This window comes from Leptonychotes weddellii, chromosome 11, assembly GCF_054177405.1.
Source record: "Leptonychotes weddellii isolate Sample4059 chromosome 11, ASM5417740v2, whole genome shotgun sequence".
Classification (NCBI taxonomy): Eukaryota; Metazoa; Chordata; class Mammalia; order Carnivora; family Phocidae; genus Leptonychotes; species Leptonychotes weddellii.
Window position 1 is genome coordinate 51,893,837 of NC_138379.1, and position 18,409 is coordinate 51,912,245.

General features: G+C 51.2%; 1 protein-coding gene across 12 annotated transcripts in view; it reads right to left on the minus strand.

Moving 5' to 3' along the window:
- Positions 1–18,409, minus strand: part of TENM4 (teneurin transmembrane protein 4) — a 711,025-nt gene that overhangs the window by 352,249 nt on the left and 340,367 nt on the right. For all 12 annotated transcript variants that reach the window (XM_081798927.1, XM_081798926.1, XM_081798930.1 and 9 more), the window contains one exon: positions 16,066–16,335. In XM_081798927.1, coding sequence (XP_081655053.1) covers positions 16,066–16,335 — 270 coding nt within the window. The remainder of the gene's footprint in view (positions 1–16,065; positions 16,336–18,409) is intronic.

Sequence of the window (18,409 nt, forward strand, 5' to 3'; positions counted from 1 at the left end):
CCGAAGGCAGACACTTAACCATCTGAGCCACCCAGGCACACTCTCTCTCTCTCTTTTTCAAAATAAAAAAAGGCCCCCAAAGCCTTTCTTCCCCATCTTTATAGGAGGAAAGACTTCACCTTTGGCTGTTGCCTGATTCTAAACTACAACAGGGATCTGGCAGAAATCCACCCCCCCCGCCTCGCTCATGCGCAGACACACACAGACATACCCCACGTGCAGGCAAACCTGTCCACGCTCATTCACGTGTCCCCCCCAACCCGGTGGCACGTTTATTCCTCTGCTAACGTCATGACATCCGTGTCACCGCACGTTTGCACTCACCCACCATCGAGCAGATCTTCACTTGCAACTCCACATATACACGCATTCCTACCCCACCCCCACCAAAGCAGCTGCTTAGCTGAGTCCTTGAACACAGCCACACACACGTTTGCACACGCACTCCCTGCTGTTAATGGCAAAGCCCCATAGTCACCCACGTGCTCTCAGGCGGGAATCTTCTCTGTAGCTCCCACATCTCCAATGAAGGGGCTCACCCAACTTATAAGGCCTAAAATTTGGGGCTCTGACCCAGCTGGCTCCAGCTGTGAGGTGCTGTGTGCCAGGCAGAGGGAGGGGAAGCTGGAACCAGGCCTCAGGAGCCCTCGAGTCCTGTGTGGAGAGTCGCAACTGCCATATCATTCAGACTAAAATGGTTTCTCCTGTTGATTATTCTTCGGGCACTAAGAAGCTCCAAATTCACTTAGGAGCCAGGCTGCCAAGTGGCGGTGGGGTCAAAGGGCCTAAAATGCCTAGCACCTAATAAACATCTGTTATGGATTGAATTAACCACCCCACCCAAATAAGAGAAGTTGAAGCCTACTATAAACTGAATATTTGTGTCCCCCTAAAATTCATATGTTGGAGTTCTAAGCTCCAATGTGATGGTTTCAGGGGTTGAGGCCTTTGGGAGGTAATTAGGTCAGCAGCCCTCATGAATGGAATGAATGCCCTTATAAAATGGACCCCAGAGAGCTCCCTCACCCCCTGCCATGGGAGGACACAGCAAGAAGGCGCCATCTACAAACTGGGAAACCAGCTCTAACAAGACACTGAACCTGCCGGCGCCTTGGTCTTGGACTTCCCAGCCTCCAGAAATGTGTGAAGTAAGTGTTTGTCGTGTGAGCCATCCAGTCTGGGGTATTTTGTGATGGCAGCCTGAGCCGACTAAGATGAAATTCTAACTCCTAGCACCTCAGGATGTGACCTTATTTGGAAATAGGGTTGTTACAGATGGAATGAGTTTAGATGAGGCCTTAGGATGGCTTAGGCTGGGCCTCTAATTCACCATGACTGGTATTCTTAGCTGAAGACAGCTACATGAAGACAGAGACATACAGAGAGAACACCATGTATCAAAGAAGACAGAGACTGCCATCCCGCAGCCGCAAGCCAAGGAATGCCAGTGATCGCCAGCAACCCCTCAGAAACTAGGAAGACACCGGGAAAGATTCCCTCACACTTTCAGAGGGAAGGTGGCTCTGTCAATACCTTGCATTCGGACCTCTAGCCTCCAGGACTGCGGGGCAATACGTTTCTGTTGTTTTAAGGTACCCGCTTTGTTACAGCAGCCCTAGGAAACTAACAGAGCATCCGATAACTGTTAGAACCTTCTCCTGTTTGCTTTCTGGGCCTCAGTCTAGTCCTCCGAAACGCGGGCGTGATCATTCACTGGATGCTGTACAAACTCGTTCTAAGCTGTCCCTATTTACACAAGCTCATGGACCTGATGATACTGAAACAGATGAATGAACCATGGTCTTGCCTAGAGCTACACAGATCTGTGGAAACATTGCTAGATAAATACAAAATGGACCCCTGAAAGAAAAATAATGCCTCCGGCCAAGGCACCGACTTCAACAGGTCTTCAAATTTGTCTCCCTCCCCCCAGTTAAACGGTGTTGCACCTCTGAAGGGGATGGCAAGGTGAACCATCACTCCTACTTAAAACTTCCACCCCAGCTTCTGAGCTATAGAAACTGAGTTTCATTAAGACATCGTAGTGGCGGAATACGAAGTTAATCGATAACGGGCAGCTCTTTTTCATATTAATTAGCCAACTGTGCAAGAATAAAAAACATAGATCCAGCCCACCGTCCCTCTCGGGGGATGCCAGGATGAGCTCACGTTGCTGGGGCCACCACAGCGGCTCCCAGGAACCACCGCGCTCCACCGGGGCCTGGGCGTGGGCGGCCTGTGCCATCTGTGGCCTTGAGCGCCCCCCAACCACCCTGCCCGTCTGTGAACACGCTTCGGATTAGTCCCAGAGCGGTCATGCTCTTCGGACTAAGACTAACACCAGTCTTGGCCACGGCTTGCAAAGTCATCTCTGTCACTGCCGTAGGTAGCCACGTTGTTAAAGAGGCCCGGCTCAGAGGAAGAGCACAGGCTTGGGAGTCGGCAGATCCGGGTTTAAATTCAGCTCCCACCACTTCCTACCTAGGTGTCCTCAGGGAAGCCACTTAACCTGTGCGGGCCTCTATTTCCTTATCTGCCCCAAACAAAATACCAACCTTGCAGAGATATTAAGAGGATGAAATGAGATTATGTAAAGAGGCCCCTGTGGTACATGACCAATAATAAATATTCCGTAAACAACTTGTATTATTTCTTTTTTTTTTTTTAAAGATTTTATTTATTTATCTGACAGAGAGAGACACAGCGAGAGAGGGAACACAAGCAGGGGGAGTGGGAGAGGGAGAAGCAGGCTTCCCGCGGAGCAGGGAGCCCGATGCGGGGCTCGACCCCAGGACCCTGAGATCACGACCTGAGCCGAAGGCAGCCGCTTAACGACTGAGCCACCCAGGCGCCCCAACTTGTATTATTTCTTGAGCACATATCTTTAAACAAGTATTTAACAGTACTTACTTAATATAATGGTGCTTATTATTGAATAATTTTCATTATTCTCTTCCTGGGACCCTGAGATTTATCACGGGCACAGGTCACTGAAGGCTCTGGAGGCAAGCTGCCATCCTGGTATGGTGGGTCTGTTCCCTTGTCTTTTCATGTGGGACGAGAAAGAGGAAAGAGCGAAACAGTCCCTGATGGTCAGGAAGCGGCCTGGCACTCCCAGCTGGGGGGTGGCTCTGTCCTGTTGAACAGTCTCACACGCCCACTTCACATGGGGGCTCTGACTGAACAGACTAAGACAAAGGCAAGGCCTCTCTGCGATCATAACTGAGTCTCCAAAAAACAGAACACTGTCCAAACCACAAAATGACTGAGCGTCCCCCTCATAACGCGGGCGCAGACGGCAGCTTTGGCAGTTACGACTTGACTTCATTCTTTCTGGCTTCTACGTAAGATTTAAGACACAGAGGCACAGAATTAGCCCTGCCACCTGACAGTATCCAATCCGGAGCAAAGCGCCACTTCCTTGAATCCACCCCCAAATCACCTAACACGGGGCCACATCCTGTATATCCCTTCTAACACCTTCCACCAGGCCGCCCAATGGCTCCCCATGCAAAGGCCCCACTGCAGAGTCCAGAAACCCCACTCAGCTACTGGGGAGTGTCTGGTGGTCTTTGGCTGGAGGGCATTAAAGATATTGGGATGTTTCTCTGCCCTAGTAGACAGGCTGACTTAGAGTCGAGGGGGTCTGGGACTTTTCTACACCTGACCCCCAGGTAAAGCTTTCTCCCCTGGCCTCTTTCTGAGTCAAGCAGGCATTCTGCCCCCACAACCGCAAGCTTTTTTTTTTTTTTTTTTTTTTGGCCATTGCAACTCCTGAAAACGGCGTTCCAGGATTGGTAGGGGTGCGAGGCCACTGTGGTAGCTGTTCTCCTTCCTGGGCTCCTCTCCCAGTGCTCGCTGGGCAGGCGCTCAGCACTCTACAGGGTCTTGGGAATCATTTGATTCTGGCGCAGGTTTCTTCTGCTGACCCCCCGGGGTCATTCCTGGCCCTCAGGTAACGCTCTGCGGGACAGTGTCTGGGTACGTGTCGCTCTTCCTGACACCGTGAGCCCCTGGGTCAGGGCCCACACCAGCTTCCCCACAGCATCTGTGGTGCATGGGCATGCCATCCAGCATGTGCTGCTGGACGCTTACAGGCCTGCACGCAGCTTCACCACGTCCCTCCCCCGCCCCCAGTTCATCACTGCCCCCTGCCCCACTGTGACGGCATTTAGACACGCTTCTCTTTTCCCTGACGAAGATCCATCAGTTCATTTTCTCTTCTCCTTCGTTGCCCTAGTAGCGAGCTTTCTTTATCAAGCAAGGTCTCATAAAGTGTATAATCACACTATGAGAGTTATGACATGAAAAATAAAGAGTGAAGGGCTACAAAGCTGTCCTGAGAAGTCCACACCGGGTGGTCTGCTAGGTTGACTCACAAGGTCTGCTTGTAAGGCTGGCCCTTGGCTGGTGTCTGGGAACGTTGCTGGTAAACAGGTCCTTACCTGACATTAAAGCTTCCCTAAATGGTAAGAGAGGCTTTACCGTGCCTAGACCACGTGGACAAATGATGGCCATTTTCCTTCTGAGAGGCTGGAATTTGGGCAGGAGCCAGGCAGAAGGCACTGATGTGGCCAGCCCTCTGATAAAATCTTTGGGCACAGGGTGTCTCTTGAGCTTCTTGGTAGACTGTGCTTTGCACGTCATCACCACTCATTGCTGGGGGAGTTAGGCCCATCCTGGGAGAGGACGCTTGGAAGCTTATGCCTGGTTTCCTCCGGACTTCGCCCTTGGCACCTTTCCCCTTTGTTGGTTTGCTTTGTATCCTTCTGCTGTAATAAATCTTAGCCCTGCGTCCCACTATAAGCTGAGCCCTGTGAGTCCTTCTAGTGACTCACTGAGCTGGGGGCACTGCCTCCCCATCCCCCACACGTGGGCTCCAAGTTCGAAGGTCCACTGTCAGGGTTCAAAGTCAGGGTGTGGGCTCAGGTGCCGGGACCAGGGAGATAATGTGATAATTTATGAAATGTTGGGTATTAAAGGACATTGTGAGCTATTACACACTCCCTAAATGTGAGTAATAATGGCCCAGTGCCACAGCAGATTTTTGAAGAGCTTTTTAAATCTAGCTGGGGGGACAAAATGACACATTATTTTCTCCAAATAAAATGCATCTTTTAGCACTGCTAACTCTAGGGCTGAGGTAATAAATGATCGAAAGTTGTGGATGCATGTAGAAAGAAGGGTAAATCCTCTGGACTTGAGCAGTTTCTCTTTTTTTGCCACCAAGTGAGGCTGCAAGAGCAGAGAGATGCCCAGGGCGCCTCACTTCTAATGTGCTGTCTACCTTCTGACTTAGCCCATTTGGTTCCTATCGAAGAGCTTCCTCTGCATTTTCACAGCCCACTTCACACCCAGGATGGCCGCTCTCTCCTCCCTCTTGCATCCTTACAAGCAGCTAGAATGGTAAACAATCTCCCTTTGTTTATACCACACTTCAAACCTGGTTTGTTCCATACGATTATTTCCTTTTTGGAGGCACATTCAGAAAAGCAATTTGTTTTGTAGCTAAGATCCTACAAAGCTGAGCACAGAAAACTCATTTAGGAGCCAGGCTGCTGAGTGGTAGTGGAGAGAAAAGTCCTCTTCAGTGTCTGGAACAGAAAGGATTCGCCTCCTTATTTGAAGGGAAGTTGCTTCCTGAACAGATAGCCCGGCCTGAGATCCTTCTCGTAGCGCAGCCTGGGAGCAAGTGGCCTGAGGAAAATCAGGCCCTGGTAGCTGGGAAGCTATGGTTGGCAGAAAGAGCTGGGCTGACCAGCCGCCTGTCCCTGTTAGGGATGGCGGTGCGTGGGTGTGGGGTCAGAGGGGCCTGGGACTGGATTCCATCCCACCACTTCCCAGCCCTGTGATCTCAGAACGCTTCCAAAACAATGACGAGACAGTTATCTACCCGCAAGGTTGTTGCAAATGTTCAACAAAATGCGAAAACACTCTGTAAATCCCGGAGTGCTGCACAATTAAGAACACCAACAGTGTAAGCTCATGCAGCCCTTTCTGAGCACCAGGCACCATTCCACACGCTTTAACTCTCTGAGCTCCTTTAGTTCTCATAACCACTCTATGAGGCAGACAGGAGAATGATTCCCATTGTGCAGGTGAGGATACTGCGGCACAGAGAGCTTCGGAAGCTTGCTTGTGTAACACAGGGTGACACAGCTAGGAAGTCAAAAGGCTGGTGCCCAAACCCAGGCCGTCTGGCTCCAGAGCCTGTGTTCCCAAGTGTGAATCATTAAGGGTTTTGTTTCTGTTTGGTTTTCTTTGGAGGGGATGGTCTTGCATATTGGCACCTTTTTAACCCACAAAATCGTTGGCAGTCATTCACCCAGATAGTTTTGCCGTCCTGTCTCCACGAGGCAATGGGCAGGGTTAAGAGCTCTGGATTTCGACAGCCCCATGTTAGGTATCAGCTTTGTGACTTCCTGGCTGGCAAGTTCCTGAAGCTTTTGGAGGCTGTCTTCGTCAGCTTGGGCTGCCGTAACAAAATACCGCAGACTGGGTGGCTTAAACAACAGCAGTGCTTCTGACAGTTCCGGAGAGTGCCGGCCGGCATGGTGAGGCAGTGGTGAGGGCTCTGCTCCTGGCTTGCCCAGGGCTGCCTTGCCGCTCGCGCTCACATGGATCTTCCTCAGTGCGCACGCATGGAGAGAACAGTGCCTCCCTCTTCCTACGAAGGCACGAGGCCCATCACCAGGGTCTCATCCTCATGACCTCATCTAAACCTCATTACCTCCCCAAAGCCCCACTTCCAAATACCTTCATAGTAGGGCCTGGAGCTTCATCATACAAATTTTGGGAGGGATACCATTCCATTCACAGTGTCAGAGGCAATTTGCCCCCTTTGACCTCTCTCTGTTTAAACCTTTTCTGTGGTTCCTTCTGACCTTCAGGAGAAAGGCTGAGCTCTTGAGCTAGTAGTTTTGAACTGTCTTCCGCCACGATGGAGGCCAGCTTTTCTCTCTGGCCTCATCTCCTCTGGATCCCCACCGGCTTAGCCATAACAAACCTTTTGCTGTTTCTTAACAGTCCACACAGCCAGGTATCAGACCTGAGGCTTCTGGCTGCTAGTTTAATGCTCCTGTTTTTTCACCGTTGCTGCTCTCCCACCATCAGAAGTTGGGCCTGCCACTTTGGGGGAGGGTCTGGCCTTCTCTGAGACCTCTTCCCTAAAGAGGTGCATGGCGAGGTTTGCCCAGAGACCGGTTCCGCATCCCGTGAGTGACGGCTGTTAAACTCTCTGCTTCATGTATCAGGCCCACGTGAACTCCGGGAGCCCTTCCCCTGCTTTGTTCCACATGCTTCTCTCCAGCCTGAAGTCAAAGGAAAGAAAGCCATTTCTATACTGTGGTCAATCTGCCTGGCTTGACTGGTGTGTGACTGAATTTGTAATCAGGATCCAGGAGTTGGGGGAAGCCAAATTTCACTCGACATGCTAGTTGCCTGTGGTGCTCACGTACATCTTCCTGGGGTTCCTCTTCGGTTGCCTCTGTACCGAGTGGAGATTCAGCGGGTTCTGTGAACCCAGGGATGATTCTTTCAGCCCCCTGGAACTTCCTGAGCCGCTCTTCCCATCTTGCGGGGTGGGGGGGTCACAACCATATTAGCCACTCCACTGGCCGTTTTCACAGGGAAGATGGCTGGGACCTACAGACCAGGGATGCCAGCTCTATCATTATACAAGCTATGTGACGTTGGGCAAGTTGATCTGATCCCAGAGCCCAACGGAATCACGAGGCTCTGCCAAATCTATACTCATTCTCAGTAAGGGAGCCCCCAAAATACAATGTCAACAGTTTTTGGACAAGACTCTGACATCATGAATCATGGAATCTTCAGCTGAGGGGTTCTTGAAGGAGAGGAAGTGACACACACAAGGTCCTGCTACATGCCTGGTACCATCTTTTAAACTTATTTTTTTCTAACTCAACTCCTGAATAAGAAAAACATTGTATGGGATGACCTCATACCAAAGCTGTGTGTAAAGCAGAATTAAATTAAAAATTCACAAAACAACTTACTATGTGTCATGAACTCTATCCTCTGCCTCTCTGTTATCTTTGTTGTTATTATTTTAAATGATGGTGCGGAGCCCCAGCCTTTACTTAAGGATCAGTCATGATCCACAATTTGGAACACACTGTGCTGATTCCTTCATATGCATAGTCACCTGGCAGGCTTGTTACAACTTTGGGGGTTCGGCACCTATTCATTCCCATGTTGCAGATGGAGAAACCAAGGCTCAGTGAGATTGAGTAGGTTGCTCAAAACCATCCACTGATGAGTGGTTAAGCTGGGATTCCTAGTTCGACTCCAAAGCCCGTTCTCCTTCCAAGTTAATCTTGCTGCCTGAGATTCCAAAAACCCCATCTGGCTGATGGGGAAACTAATGCCCAGAGAGAAGAAGTGACTGGTTCAAGGTCATACCAGGACTGGGGAGAGAGCCTAAAATTGACACCAGATTTGTCCCCGGACTCCACACACCCTGGTACTGGAAGTAGGCTCCTGTGGGCAGGGAGCTCTTTTCCCACCACCAATTACTCCTTAAGCCATTCTCCCTGGGCAAAGCTGAACTTACTGACGGGGAAAAAGATGCCTGGGAAACATGTGGTAGGACGTTTGTTATTGTGCACATCATTGGGTTCAAATTGAAAGCATAACTGTGGTTTGCTGAACCTCTCTGCACACAGCAGGTCCTAACCTAGTTTCAAGAATGCAATCCATCTTAATTTAGCATAGCTTTGAATCTTCCTGTCTCTCTTTTCCTCTTCCCAAGTCAGAAGCCAGGTGCTCCTGTATTAGCATGTTATGCCCACCAGGGAGAGCAACAGAGCACAACCAGGGGGAGTGGACTGGGGCACATTTTAACTGGGCCAGGACTTCTTACAAGGAACTCCCGAAAACAATAGTGTTAGTGGCTATCAGATACTGGCTTCTAGATCACAGGCAATTCTAGCAGATGTAATGCTAGGGAGAGGAGGCCCCGCGTCAGACTTCACCAAGGCAGTCTGAGCAGAAGGAAGGGTTGGAGTTATGGCTGAAGGAAAGCCAAGATTATAACAAAAAAAAGATGGTGTCAAGAGCCTCATGTGGGAGGTAAGGCAAGGCTGGGAGTGGGAGTCAGGCAGCAAGGTTAGAAACTGGGATGGTCAGCAGCAGGTTGGGAGTGTGGTATGAGGAATGAGCAAGGGGTGTGGTTCATGATCAAGGCCATAAGAGAGCATGGGATGTGGCATGGGACAGGCCAGTGCTCAAGGACCCTGTAACTGGGCCGAAGGAGCTATGAGGCTCGAAGAAGGATCCAATGTGCCCCTCCCCTGAGAGGAAGGAGCCCATCTTGGTCACAGAACCTGAGTATGGAGGTCTTCCTCACTGCTCCAAGGGTAGACCAGGGAAGAGGTGGCTTGTTCCCTTCTCCAGGCCAGATCCCCTCTTCACTGCCTTCATGCTTCCTCTTTGTCTGAGCTTCCATCCTCTTTCTCCTGGATTATAGCAATAGCCTCCTACTTGGACATAGCCCACCAGGGTCTACTCTCAACACAGCTTCCAGAATGCTCCTGGGCTAGCATTAGTCAGAGCCTATCACTCCTCAGCTCAGGACCCTCCCGTGGCCGCCTATGCAATGGCCTGCCCCACATCACCTCTTTGACCTACCCCTACTCCAACCATACTGGTCTCATTGTTACTTGTCAAACAAGCCAGACACACTTCTGCCTCAAGGCTCTTGAACCTGTTCTTCCATCTGCCAGGACCATGTTTTTTCCCAGACATCCTCACCATTTGCTCCCATGCCTCAAATGTCACCTTCTCAGTGAAGCTTTGTTTGGCCGCCATATTTAGAACCGCAGCCTTGCTCTCACCCTGGAATTCCCTGTTCCCTTTTTCGTAACACTTAATCATCTGGAAACATCCTGCAACATGTAGTTTTCATACTTGTTGATCATCAGTCTCCTCATTGAGGAGTGGATAGTTTTGTCTGTTTTGATCATGCTGGAACCCCAATATCTAAAACTGCCTGGCATGTAGTCGGTGCTCAATAAATAGCTGGTAAATGACAGGCAATCCTGCTAACTCTCCAGCCTTCCCTCCGAACACACTGTCCCTGTATTTCCAGTTGCACCCCTATCTTACAGCCTCATGGGACACACTTTCTATTTGTCCACCTTCATGCCTTGTCTACACAGAACACCCTTTCTTCTTCCTTTTTACCTGTTAGTCTTTTCCATCCCTCAAAGCCTTCCATTAAATCTTCTCAGATACCTTCTGGTTGGAATTTTTCTCTTAACCCTCTATGATCCCTACTTGAAATGTCTCTTCTCCCAGCATGTCACAGTCTGAGAATGGCCTGGTATGATCTCTAGCTCTAAATCAGCTCTAACAGGTCAGTGTCTTTCCTGTAAGCTTCCAATACTGACAAAGAACTTTATGTTCTGGAAATAGCTAGAATCACCTCCCAGATTTTATGTGTACACACACACACATACACACACACACACAAACACAGTACATGCTGAACTAATAAAAACACGTTTCTATAAAACAGAACAAACTGTGGAGTGCAGTGCTCAAGAAAGATAATGGGCACTGGGGAGAGGCAGATCTGGACTCAAACCCTGGCTCTACCATTCACTAGCTGTGCAACCTTCAGCAAGTCACCCGACCTCTCTGAATCTGTTTCCTTGGCTGGAAATTGAGGAAAGGTTAAGAGTCAATGGGCTTGATGTCTCTAAGGTGCTTCTAGCTCCCTGATTCTCAGATTCCCAGATTCTCTAATAGGCCCTTTCTAATCCTTTTTGGAACTCGGGGCCTTACAGCCCTCATTTTACTGCCTTGTCAGAGAGTCAAATCCCTAATTCCTCTGCCTTCCCAGGAGGGAGTGTGGGCCAGCTCATGAGACAGAAGGGTTGTCAAATGTGGACGTCCAATCCCTACTCAGGCCAAGGGGGCCCGGCTTCCTATCCTACAAGATGGAGCTTTGTGCACACAATGGCTGGGTAGCTGTAGTACTTGGGCCACTTAGGGAATTAATGATAGATATTCTTATAGATTTTTTAAACCACGTCTCATGAGCATGGGGCCAGGGAGGGTAGAGGATAAATTGAGTTAAATTGGTAATGAGCTTCTTTCTCACTGTGCTTTGAAGATGCTCACCTAATCTTCTGACTCTGAATAAGCAATTTGGCTGCCTAATTAGGTTAACCAATAACTTCCCTTTTGACACCTAGGCTGCATGATAATTTGGGGGTAACCGTGATTCTCTTTCATCATTTCTTTTCTAGATGCATTTCGCGATTTGCCTCTGGGATTAAAGCACGGAGTAGATTCTCACTATTTGCTAGACCTACCATGCCTCTTCACACATGCCTCTAAGCCTTGGCTTGTGCAATTTCCTCTGCTGGGAATGCCTCTCTTGGAGCCCTGATGCTTAGTGAAATCCTCCGTGGCCTTCAAGCCCAGGTGCATAACGTGAGTGGAAAGAAGGAATAAGCCTTTGAACCCTCAGGGTAAAACCAATGGCTACTTTTACTGTCATTCCACAGCTCCTTGAGAAATTAATATTAATAGCTCGCATTAATTAAGGACAAACACAGACCACATGCGTCACAAATGTTGTAGCTCATAGTAACATGTCAAGGAAAGAAGATGATATGCTCTTTGTGTGTGTGTGTGTGTGTGTGTGTTTATTGTGGTAAAACATATATAACCCTTTAAACCAGTGCTAAGTGTACAACTCAGCAGCATTAAGGACATTCACACTGCTGTACGGCCATCAGACTATGCATCTTCAGAATTTCTGCAGCACCCCTAACTTCCCATCCCCCTCCTCTCCGTCCCTAGCAACCACGGATATGTTGTTGCAGAAGTGAGGGAACCATGGCTCGGGGAGGACGGGGGACTTGCCCAAGGTTTCAGAGCTGGACGTGGCACCGCAAGGATATGAGGCCAGGCCTCCTCATTAGACTCCAGAGCCGCTGCTCTTTCGACCCCGCAATGGTGCCTGCTACCCCTCCCCTGTAGACAGAGACCCAAGGATGTCTGTCATGTCTCCACCCCCCTGCTATTCATCTAGACTCCTGATTCTAGAATGATGCCCAGCACACTGAGGGAGCTTGGGATAGATGGAGAACAAATTACAATAGGAATCTATAACAGAGACATCGTGTCAGCCAGAGCCAGTGGTTGGGAATCGAGCTCAGATCATGACCTTTGCTTTCTAAAAAACACTTACTGAGCACCGACCGCGTGCCTGGCCTGTCGCCTAGCCTGCAGGCCCCACCTCAGCATGAGAGGCCCGAGGGCTGGCTGTGCCTGACGGCCCTGGGGTGGAAGATTTGTGTTTCTGTTACCCAGTCAATCCTGTATTTATTTTGGATATTAAGCAGTGACATAAAAGCTGCTGACATTAACCTTCAGGGGCAGAAATTGGCTTTAATGGACCCCATAAAAGTTATTATTGATGGCTGCTGCGTGCCGCATCACTGTGACCTCAGCAAAAGCCTCCACCACTATCAATACTGTTGACAATTACTATTGACTAATGCAAGGCCGGGCGGGGAGGCAGAGTGGATGTTCCTTCCCGTGGCTGGAAGTCGCTGGGGGTTACTTTGCTTTCACCTTTGGTCAGGATCTCTGAGAACTTGGTCACACATTTTTGGTGGCCTCAATTGAGAGTCCAACACTTACTGATTCAAATGGACCTGGGCAAAGGGCTCAGACTATAAGATTGCAGAGATCTGACTTCCAACCCAAGCTCTGCTGACCTGCTGACTTAACCAGCTACGTAGTCTCTGCTAGGTCAGTTGACCTTTTTGGAGCCTCAGTTTTCCCATCTGGGAAATGGGAATGCCATGGCATCTTCATGAGGATTAAAGGCAATTACACATGAGCAGTGGCTTGACACATGGTGGGCCCTCAGGATGGCTCCCCCATACTCCCGAAAAGCAGCCACACGGTGAGGGGCTGGCTAATGCACCCAGTGCAACAGAGCCCCGTTCTGGTGCTAAGACCTGAGTTCTCATCAGAGAAGGAGAACTGGGGCCGGGGATGAATGCAAGACAAAGAGAGGAGGGCAGGGGAGGGAGAGGGAGATGCGAGGGGCAGCAGCCAGGACAGAACCAGACTCCTGTGTAGGGCCTGGCTCCCACTCTTGCCATCTTCCTGGGCCCCTCAGCTGTAAGCTGGGGAGACTGTGGTGTGAACAAGAGCGCTGTCGACCTCATCAGCAGATAAAAGGGAGCCATTCCTACGGCGCATGAGCTGTCAGTATGATTGATCGTCACCGTTTAGACCCTATGAGTGTAGCTTCCTAGCTAGCAGCAAGTTGGACAGGCACGCGGGCACCTGCGGGTGTCTGGGCTTGGGGAGTCCTGGCCTGGAAGGGCTGTGGAGGCCAGCGGGCCTTCATTAGGTTCACCTGCCCACCTCCTTCACCTGCCTGTCTTCCCTGAGTATAGCGAGGCTTAAGTGCTGCAGCCAGCGTTGAAAGGGACGATCAGAAGGAAAAGGTGGCCAGGCCAGGGGAAGCAGGCGGCCATTTCCTGTCCCCCTCATCAAAGGCAGAAGCTCTTCAGGCTCCTCGACTCTGTCACTATCACCCAACAGAGGCTTAATTCAGCTGTAATTCAGCTCTCAGGGAATATACAATAATGTGGGTGGTGTGCACCTCACTCTGTCATGACTTTATGGAAAAATGATCTTTTGTCACCATGGCAAGAAGCCTTCAAAAGAACAAACAGCCCAAGTCTTTTGCTGCAGAGGAAATTCACTGTCACCAGGGCTACAAGGATAAAGATTTTTAGAGCCATAGAGGCCTGAGTTCAAATCCTGTCTTGCTGTGTGACTTCAGCAGGTATCTTAACCCCTCAGCGCACAGTTTCCTTATTCTGTGCAAAAGGGATAATAAAACCTGCTTCAGAGGGATGTTGGGTGGGGGAGATGAGATGCTAGAATCAAAGCACTGGTACTGTGCTTGGGGTCTGCAGCTCAGCAGCAGCTACTCAATGTTGCTACTGTCCTTTTCTTCTCGTGCACCTTCACCTGAATGTAAGCACTTTGAGTCACAGAACCCCAGATCCAGAAGGGCCTGCAGGTCATCCAGCTCAATTATTCCCCAACGATGTTCATCAGAACACTGAACCCATCAGACACTCTGAGAATAAAGGGTTCCATGCTCAGATCAACTGGGGGAATGCTGCAGATCCTTGGGGATTTACCTATTAGCATGCACATTTTAATAAAGGCTCTGAGAAGTCCTTCAGTAAAGAAATTGGTTTAAATTCATTCAACATAGTGCTTCCTACATTATTTGACCACAGAGCACTTTCCTGCTGTCATCCCCACCCCAACCTAAGAACATTAACATTCTCAGATACAGGAAATGCAGATTTGGTTTAAACTGCTTATTTTATAGATGAGGAAACAGAGGCCCAGAGAAAGGATCCAACTTATCCAGTGGCACATCCCAGGTCAGTGATGGAACTGAGGCTTCCTGCCTCTTAATCAGAGACCATTATCTCTGTACAGGCCTCACACATCAAATCCCTGCTCTGGTTCAGCGCATGGTGGGAGTGGAGAGAGAAGGGGCTGCTGGCTTGGCCTAGGCCTCGGTGAGAAGGTGGACGAAGGAGTGTGGATGTCTTGTCACCGCAGAGAGGGGGATCTCCTTCAGGTGCTGAGGTCACTGGCCCTCTCACAGGGCTGGTTGGGGGTCAAGGGAGGGAGACAATGCCAAGCCAGCATATGGCACTGCTTCTCCCCTTCCCCCCAGACAGGTGCACAGGCTCCCTAGGAAAACCTCCGAGCTCTCCAGGAGGGGTGGTGGAATGGATATTTGGAACTCTGCTGCATCTGACACTTTAAGGAAATAAATTTCCCACCTGACCCTGACCTTACCTGGTCTCCTGCCTGACTCCAGATCTGGGATTGTGTTGTGTATAACCTAGCTAGAGCATCCTTTTCAAAGACTAAAACTGCCTAAGCCTTCACCTCTGATGTGGTCCCCACCCTGACTCTGGGGAATCCTGGACAGGAATCACTAGGATCCTGCATTTGGAGCTGGAAACAGTAGGGGGCACTGGTGCCTGGCTTGGCCGAGTTTTCACTCACATTGCCCTTCTCACTCTGGTATGGAAGCACCAGCAGACCTCCTCATTAAACTTCTGAGAAACAAAAGCCCTCTCTTCCCCTGGGCAGAGGGGCTGTCCCTGGTCTCTGCCACCCTCCCCAAGACTTCGCTGCCAGACCCAGTGGGTGCCTTCTCAGTTCTCACCTGGGTCCACAAAGCTGCCCAGAGCGTGGCAGGGCACAAAGGGCAGGGAGATTGCCTGAGCAGCACCCTGCAGGGCTGCATCTAACCCAGAGCCCCTCAGACATCTGCCAACAAGGTCCCAAAAGGAAGGAGGAAGGTTCTGAAACCAGGTTCCCTTTCTTCCACCTTAAAAAGGAGGCATGTGAACTAGCCCTCTTCTTTTTCTCCCACAACATCACTTGGGCCTTGGAAGAAGGGCTGCAGAGGTGAGAGGGGGATAGAAAGCCCAGAGCCTGCATGTCCCCAGATCTGCAGCTGAGATCAAGGGAAAGCGGGAGCAAATCCTCAAGTTTTAAGTTACCCCAACATGACAGTTTTTGTTTAAGACCATTCTCTGACCAGCATAAGACCCTGGGGCAGGGCGTACCTGTGGCAACTGCCCAGGACTACTGAGCCCCTGGAGACTGGAGGCTGAGCAGGATTCAGGCAGCACCAGACACGGCTGACGCGATGGACAACAAGCTGCTGGGGACCCGTGACCACTGCTCCCCCACACAGAGGCACCCTGCAAGGAATCACCCCGTGCTTTAGGCACCCCCCGATCTGGAAACAAAGAGCAGCGACCCAATCTCTGGTGTGTCACCTGTGGGTGGGTATTTCGGGTGACTGTGCAAGAGGCTCTGACTTCTGACCACTGAGAGCAAAGCAATTTTTCCACCAAGGTCACCAGAGCCCCAGCGATGGAGCAGAAAATCAATATTGTAATGAAAAGCCTGGCCTCGAAAGCCAGGCGCCTGGCACAGGCCGCGCGGGCCACTCACCAGTCTCGGTGTTCTCGTGCTCCGTGTCGGTGAGCGTGAGGTTGGAGTTGGCCCGGCTGGACAGGCAGGAGCTGCGCCCCGACCGTGTGCTCCGGCCCCACAGCTGCACGGGGTGCTCAGGGGACAGCACGGTGTCGGCCTCCACGTCGGCGTCGGAGCTGGCCCCCATGGAGTAGCCGCAGTGCGGGAGGCCTATGTCTGTCCGGTACAGGGTCCCATGAGGGGGCGTCACCTGTCCCAGCCCCAGCTCCCGCAGGCTGAAGTTGGCTCCTGGGAGGAAAGGCAGGTGAGCATGGTTAGGGTCTCCCCGCCAGAAACCTGACCCCTCAGCCCGGGATTCACTGTTGTGTTTGCAGCTTGCGTGGTGTTCCGCACACAGGCCTCTCTGCCTAAACGGCTCCTCGCCCCTCCTCCACCAGCCCAACTCCTCCACATCCTTTAAGGCCCAACTCATACAGCACCTCCTTTGTGAAATTCCCCCTCATACCTACACCCTGTGTGGCAGTCATTGCTTCTTGCAGCCAAGCTCCCTCTGAGAGTCCTTGGCCCCGGTCATCCCACACAGTAGGACCAAGGGCCTGACCCTTCCGCTGCTGCTGACCTCAACAGAGGCAGGGACCATGTCAGACTCATTCCTAAATGGGGTTCAATAGATGTCTGTTAAATTGATGTCTGGTCCAGGGAGGAGTTGGCAGAAAGCAGCGCTCCTGAGCAGGGCAGACGCCTAGTTGAGGAGATGCAGATGGCTGCCCCAGGACCAGAAGGTCTTTCTGGCCAGGTCAGGAAAGCCTGGATCATGACATGGAAGATGGGGACTGGCAGAGAGAAGTGGGCCTCGCACAGGCCACGGGCTCTGCCTTCCGCTTCCTCATGCCACGCGGGGCTCGGGACTGTGGTGAGAATCCGCAGGCTTTGGAGTAATCCAGGGAGCCAGAGCTGGGTTGCTGAGAGGTCTGGAGGGCTCAGGAAGGCCTGGCGATGTCCAGGACTGAGGCCAGGGAAGACATGGGTGGGGGGAGTTCCCTTGGGGATTTGTATTTGAGTAATATTTCTCCTTCCATAGTAAACACAGCTTCCATGTTACCTGAATGTTCATTCAATGTCTATTCAAGGACAGCTTCTCCCATATTTCTAATATTCCCATGAGTGGTTTGGGGGTGAGAAAGAGGGGGTGGACAAAGGCACCAAGGGCCATATCCCAATTAAACCACTGATCTGGCAGAGGGCAGGAGCTCAGAAAAGAGGTCTGCTGACGACAGTGAACTTGGAGAACAGAGAAAGAAGAGATATCTGAGCTTGGAAGGATTCCTGCAACCAGGGCCAGGGCTGAATAGGAAAGCCTGCAAAGGCAAGTGAGCAGGTCTCCTCCCCTGGTCCAGGAGGGGACCTGGCAGAGAGGGAGGAGGGGAGACAGCAGGAGAGCTCCGACCACAGTCGTGGGCATCACTCGGCAAATCAGCCCTGTGCTCCTCAGTGTCCCAGGCAGCTCTGGGTGCAGCACCTCTGTCCTGGCACAGAGTGGGTACTCCGTACAAGTTGTAAGAAAACAGACACGCTCTGGCAGGACTTTGGTGGATGGATAGAGAGAGAGGGAAGGAGGGGAGAAGAGACCACCTGGGCCGCTGCTGAAATCAGAGCTGCGGCCGGGGGGGGGGTGCCCCAAGCCACCCATGCTCAGGTGGGGTTCATGCTGCCCCAGCCTTAATTTGGCTACAAATTTGAAACAGTTCTATACTGGCTGGCAACTGATGCCCGAGTCTCGTCCCACCCAGTGCCCCCCACCTCTGCTCTGTCTACTTCAGCCCCTTCCCTAGAAACAACCCCTGGCCTCCCCGTGATGCAGCACAGCAGGGGCCTCTGAGCTCTGCTCAGTGGCCAGGCAGACGTCCGCGGTTGGTCAGGGTATAGGTCAGACGGATGTTAAATATTTTGAATATCACGCTATGTGCCATACTCCAGTCTGCCCTCCATTTGTGCTCTCCTTCTAAGTAGAAGAAACTCCAAATTGGAGCCTAAATCCCAATCCCCTCAGTCTGTGTCCCACCCTCTCTGCACACCATCCTCCCTGCTTGCCCCATTTACCTCTCTCTGATCTCCCTTCTCCACCCCTGTCTCGTTCCCCGCCGCAGCCCCCGCTCATATTCCTGCCCTGATGGGCTGGCCCTCTCAAGGGAGGCCAGTCACACACTAGAAGAATGTGAAATAAACAGCGCAGGCTGCATCCATTTCCACGTGGCTTGTGTGCCCTACATGCCCGTTTAGGCAGCCAGACTCAGCGTGAGTATGAGTGAGCTGAGACATCTCAGGACTGAGAAATGCAAGGTGAGGGATGATTCTAAGGGTT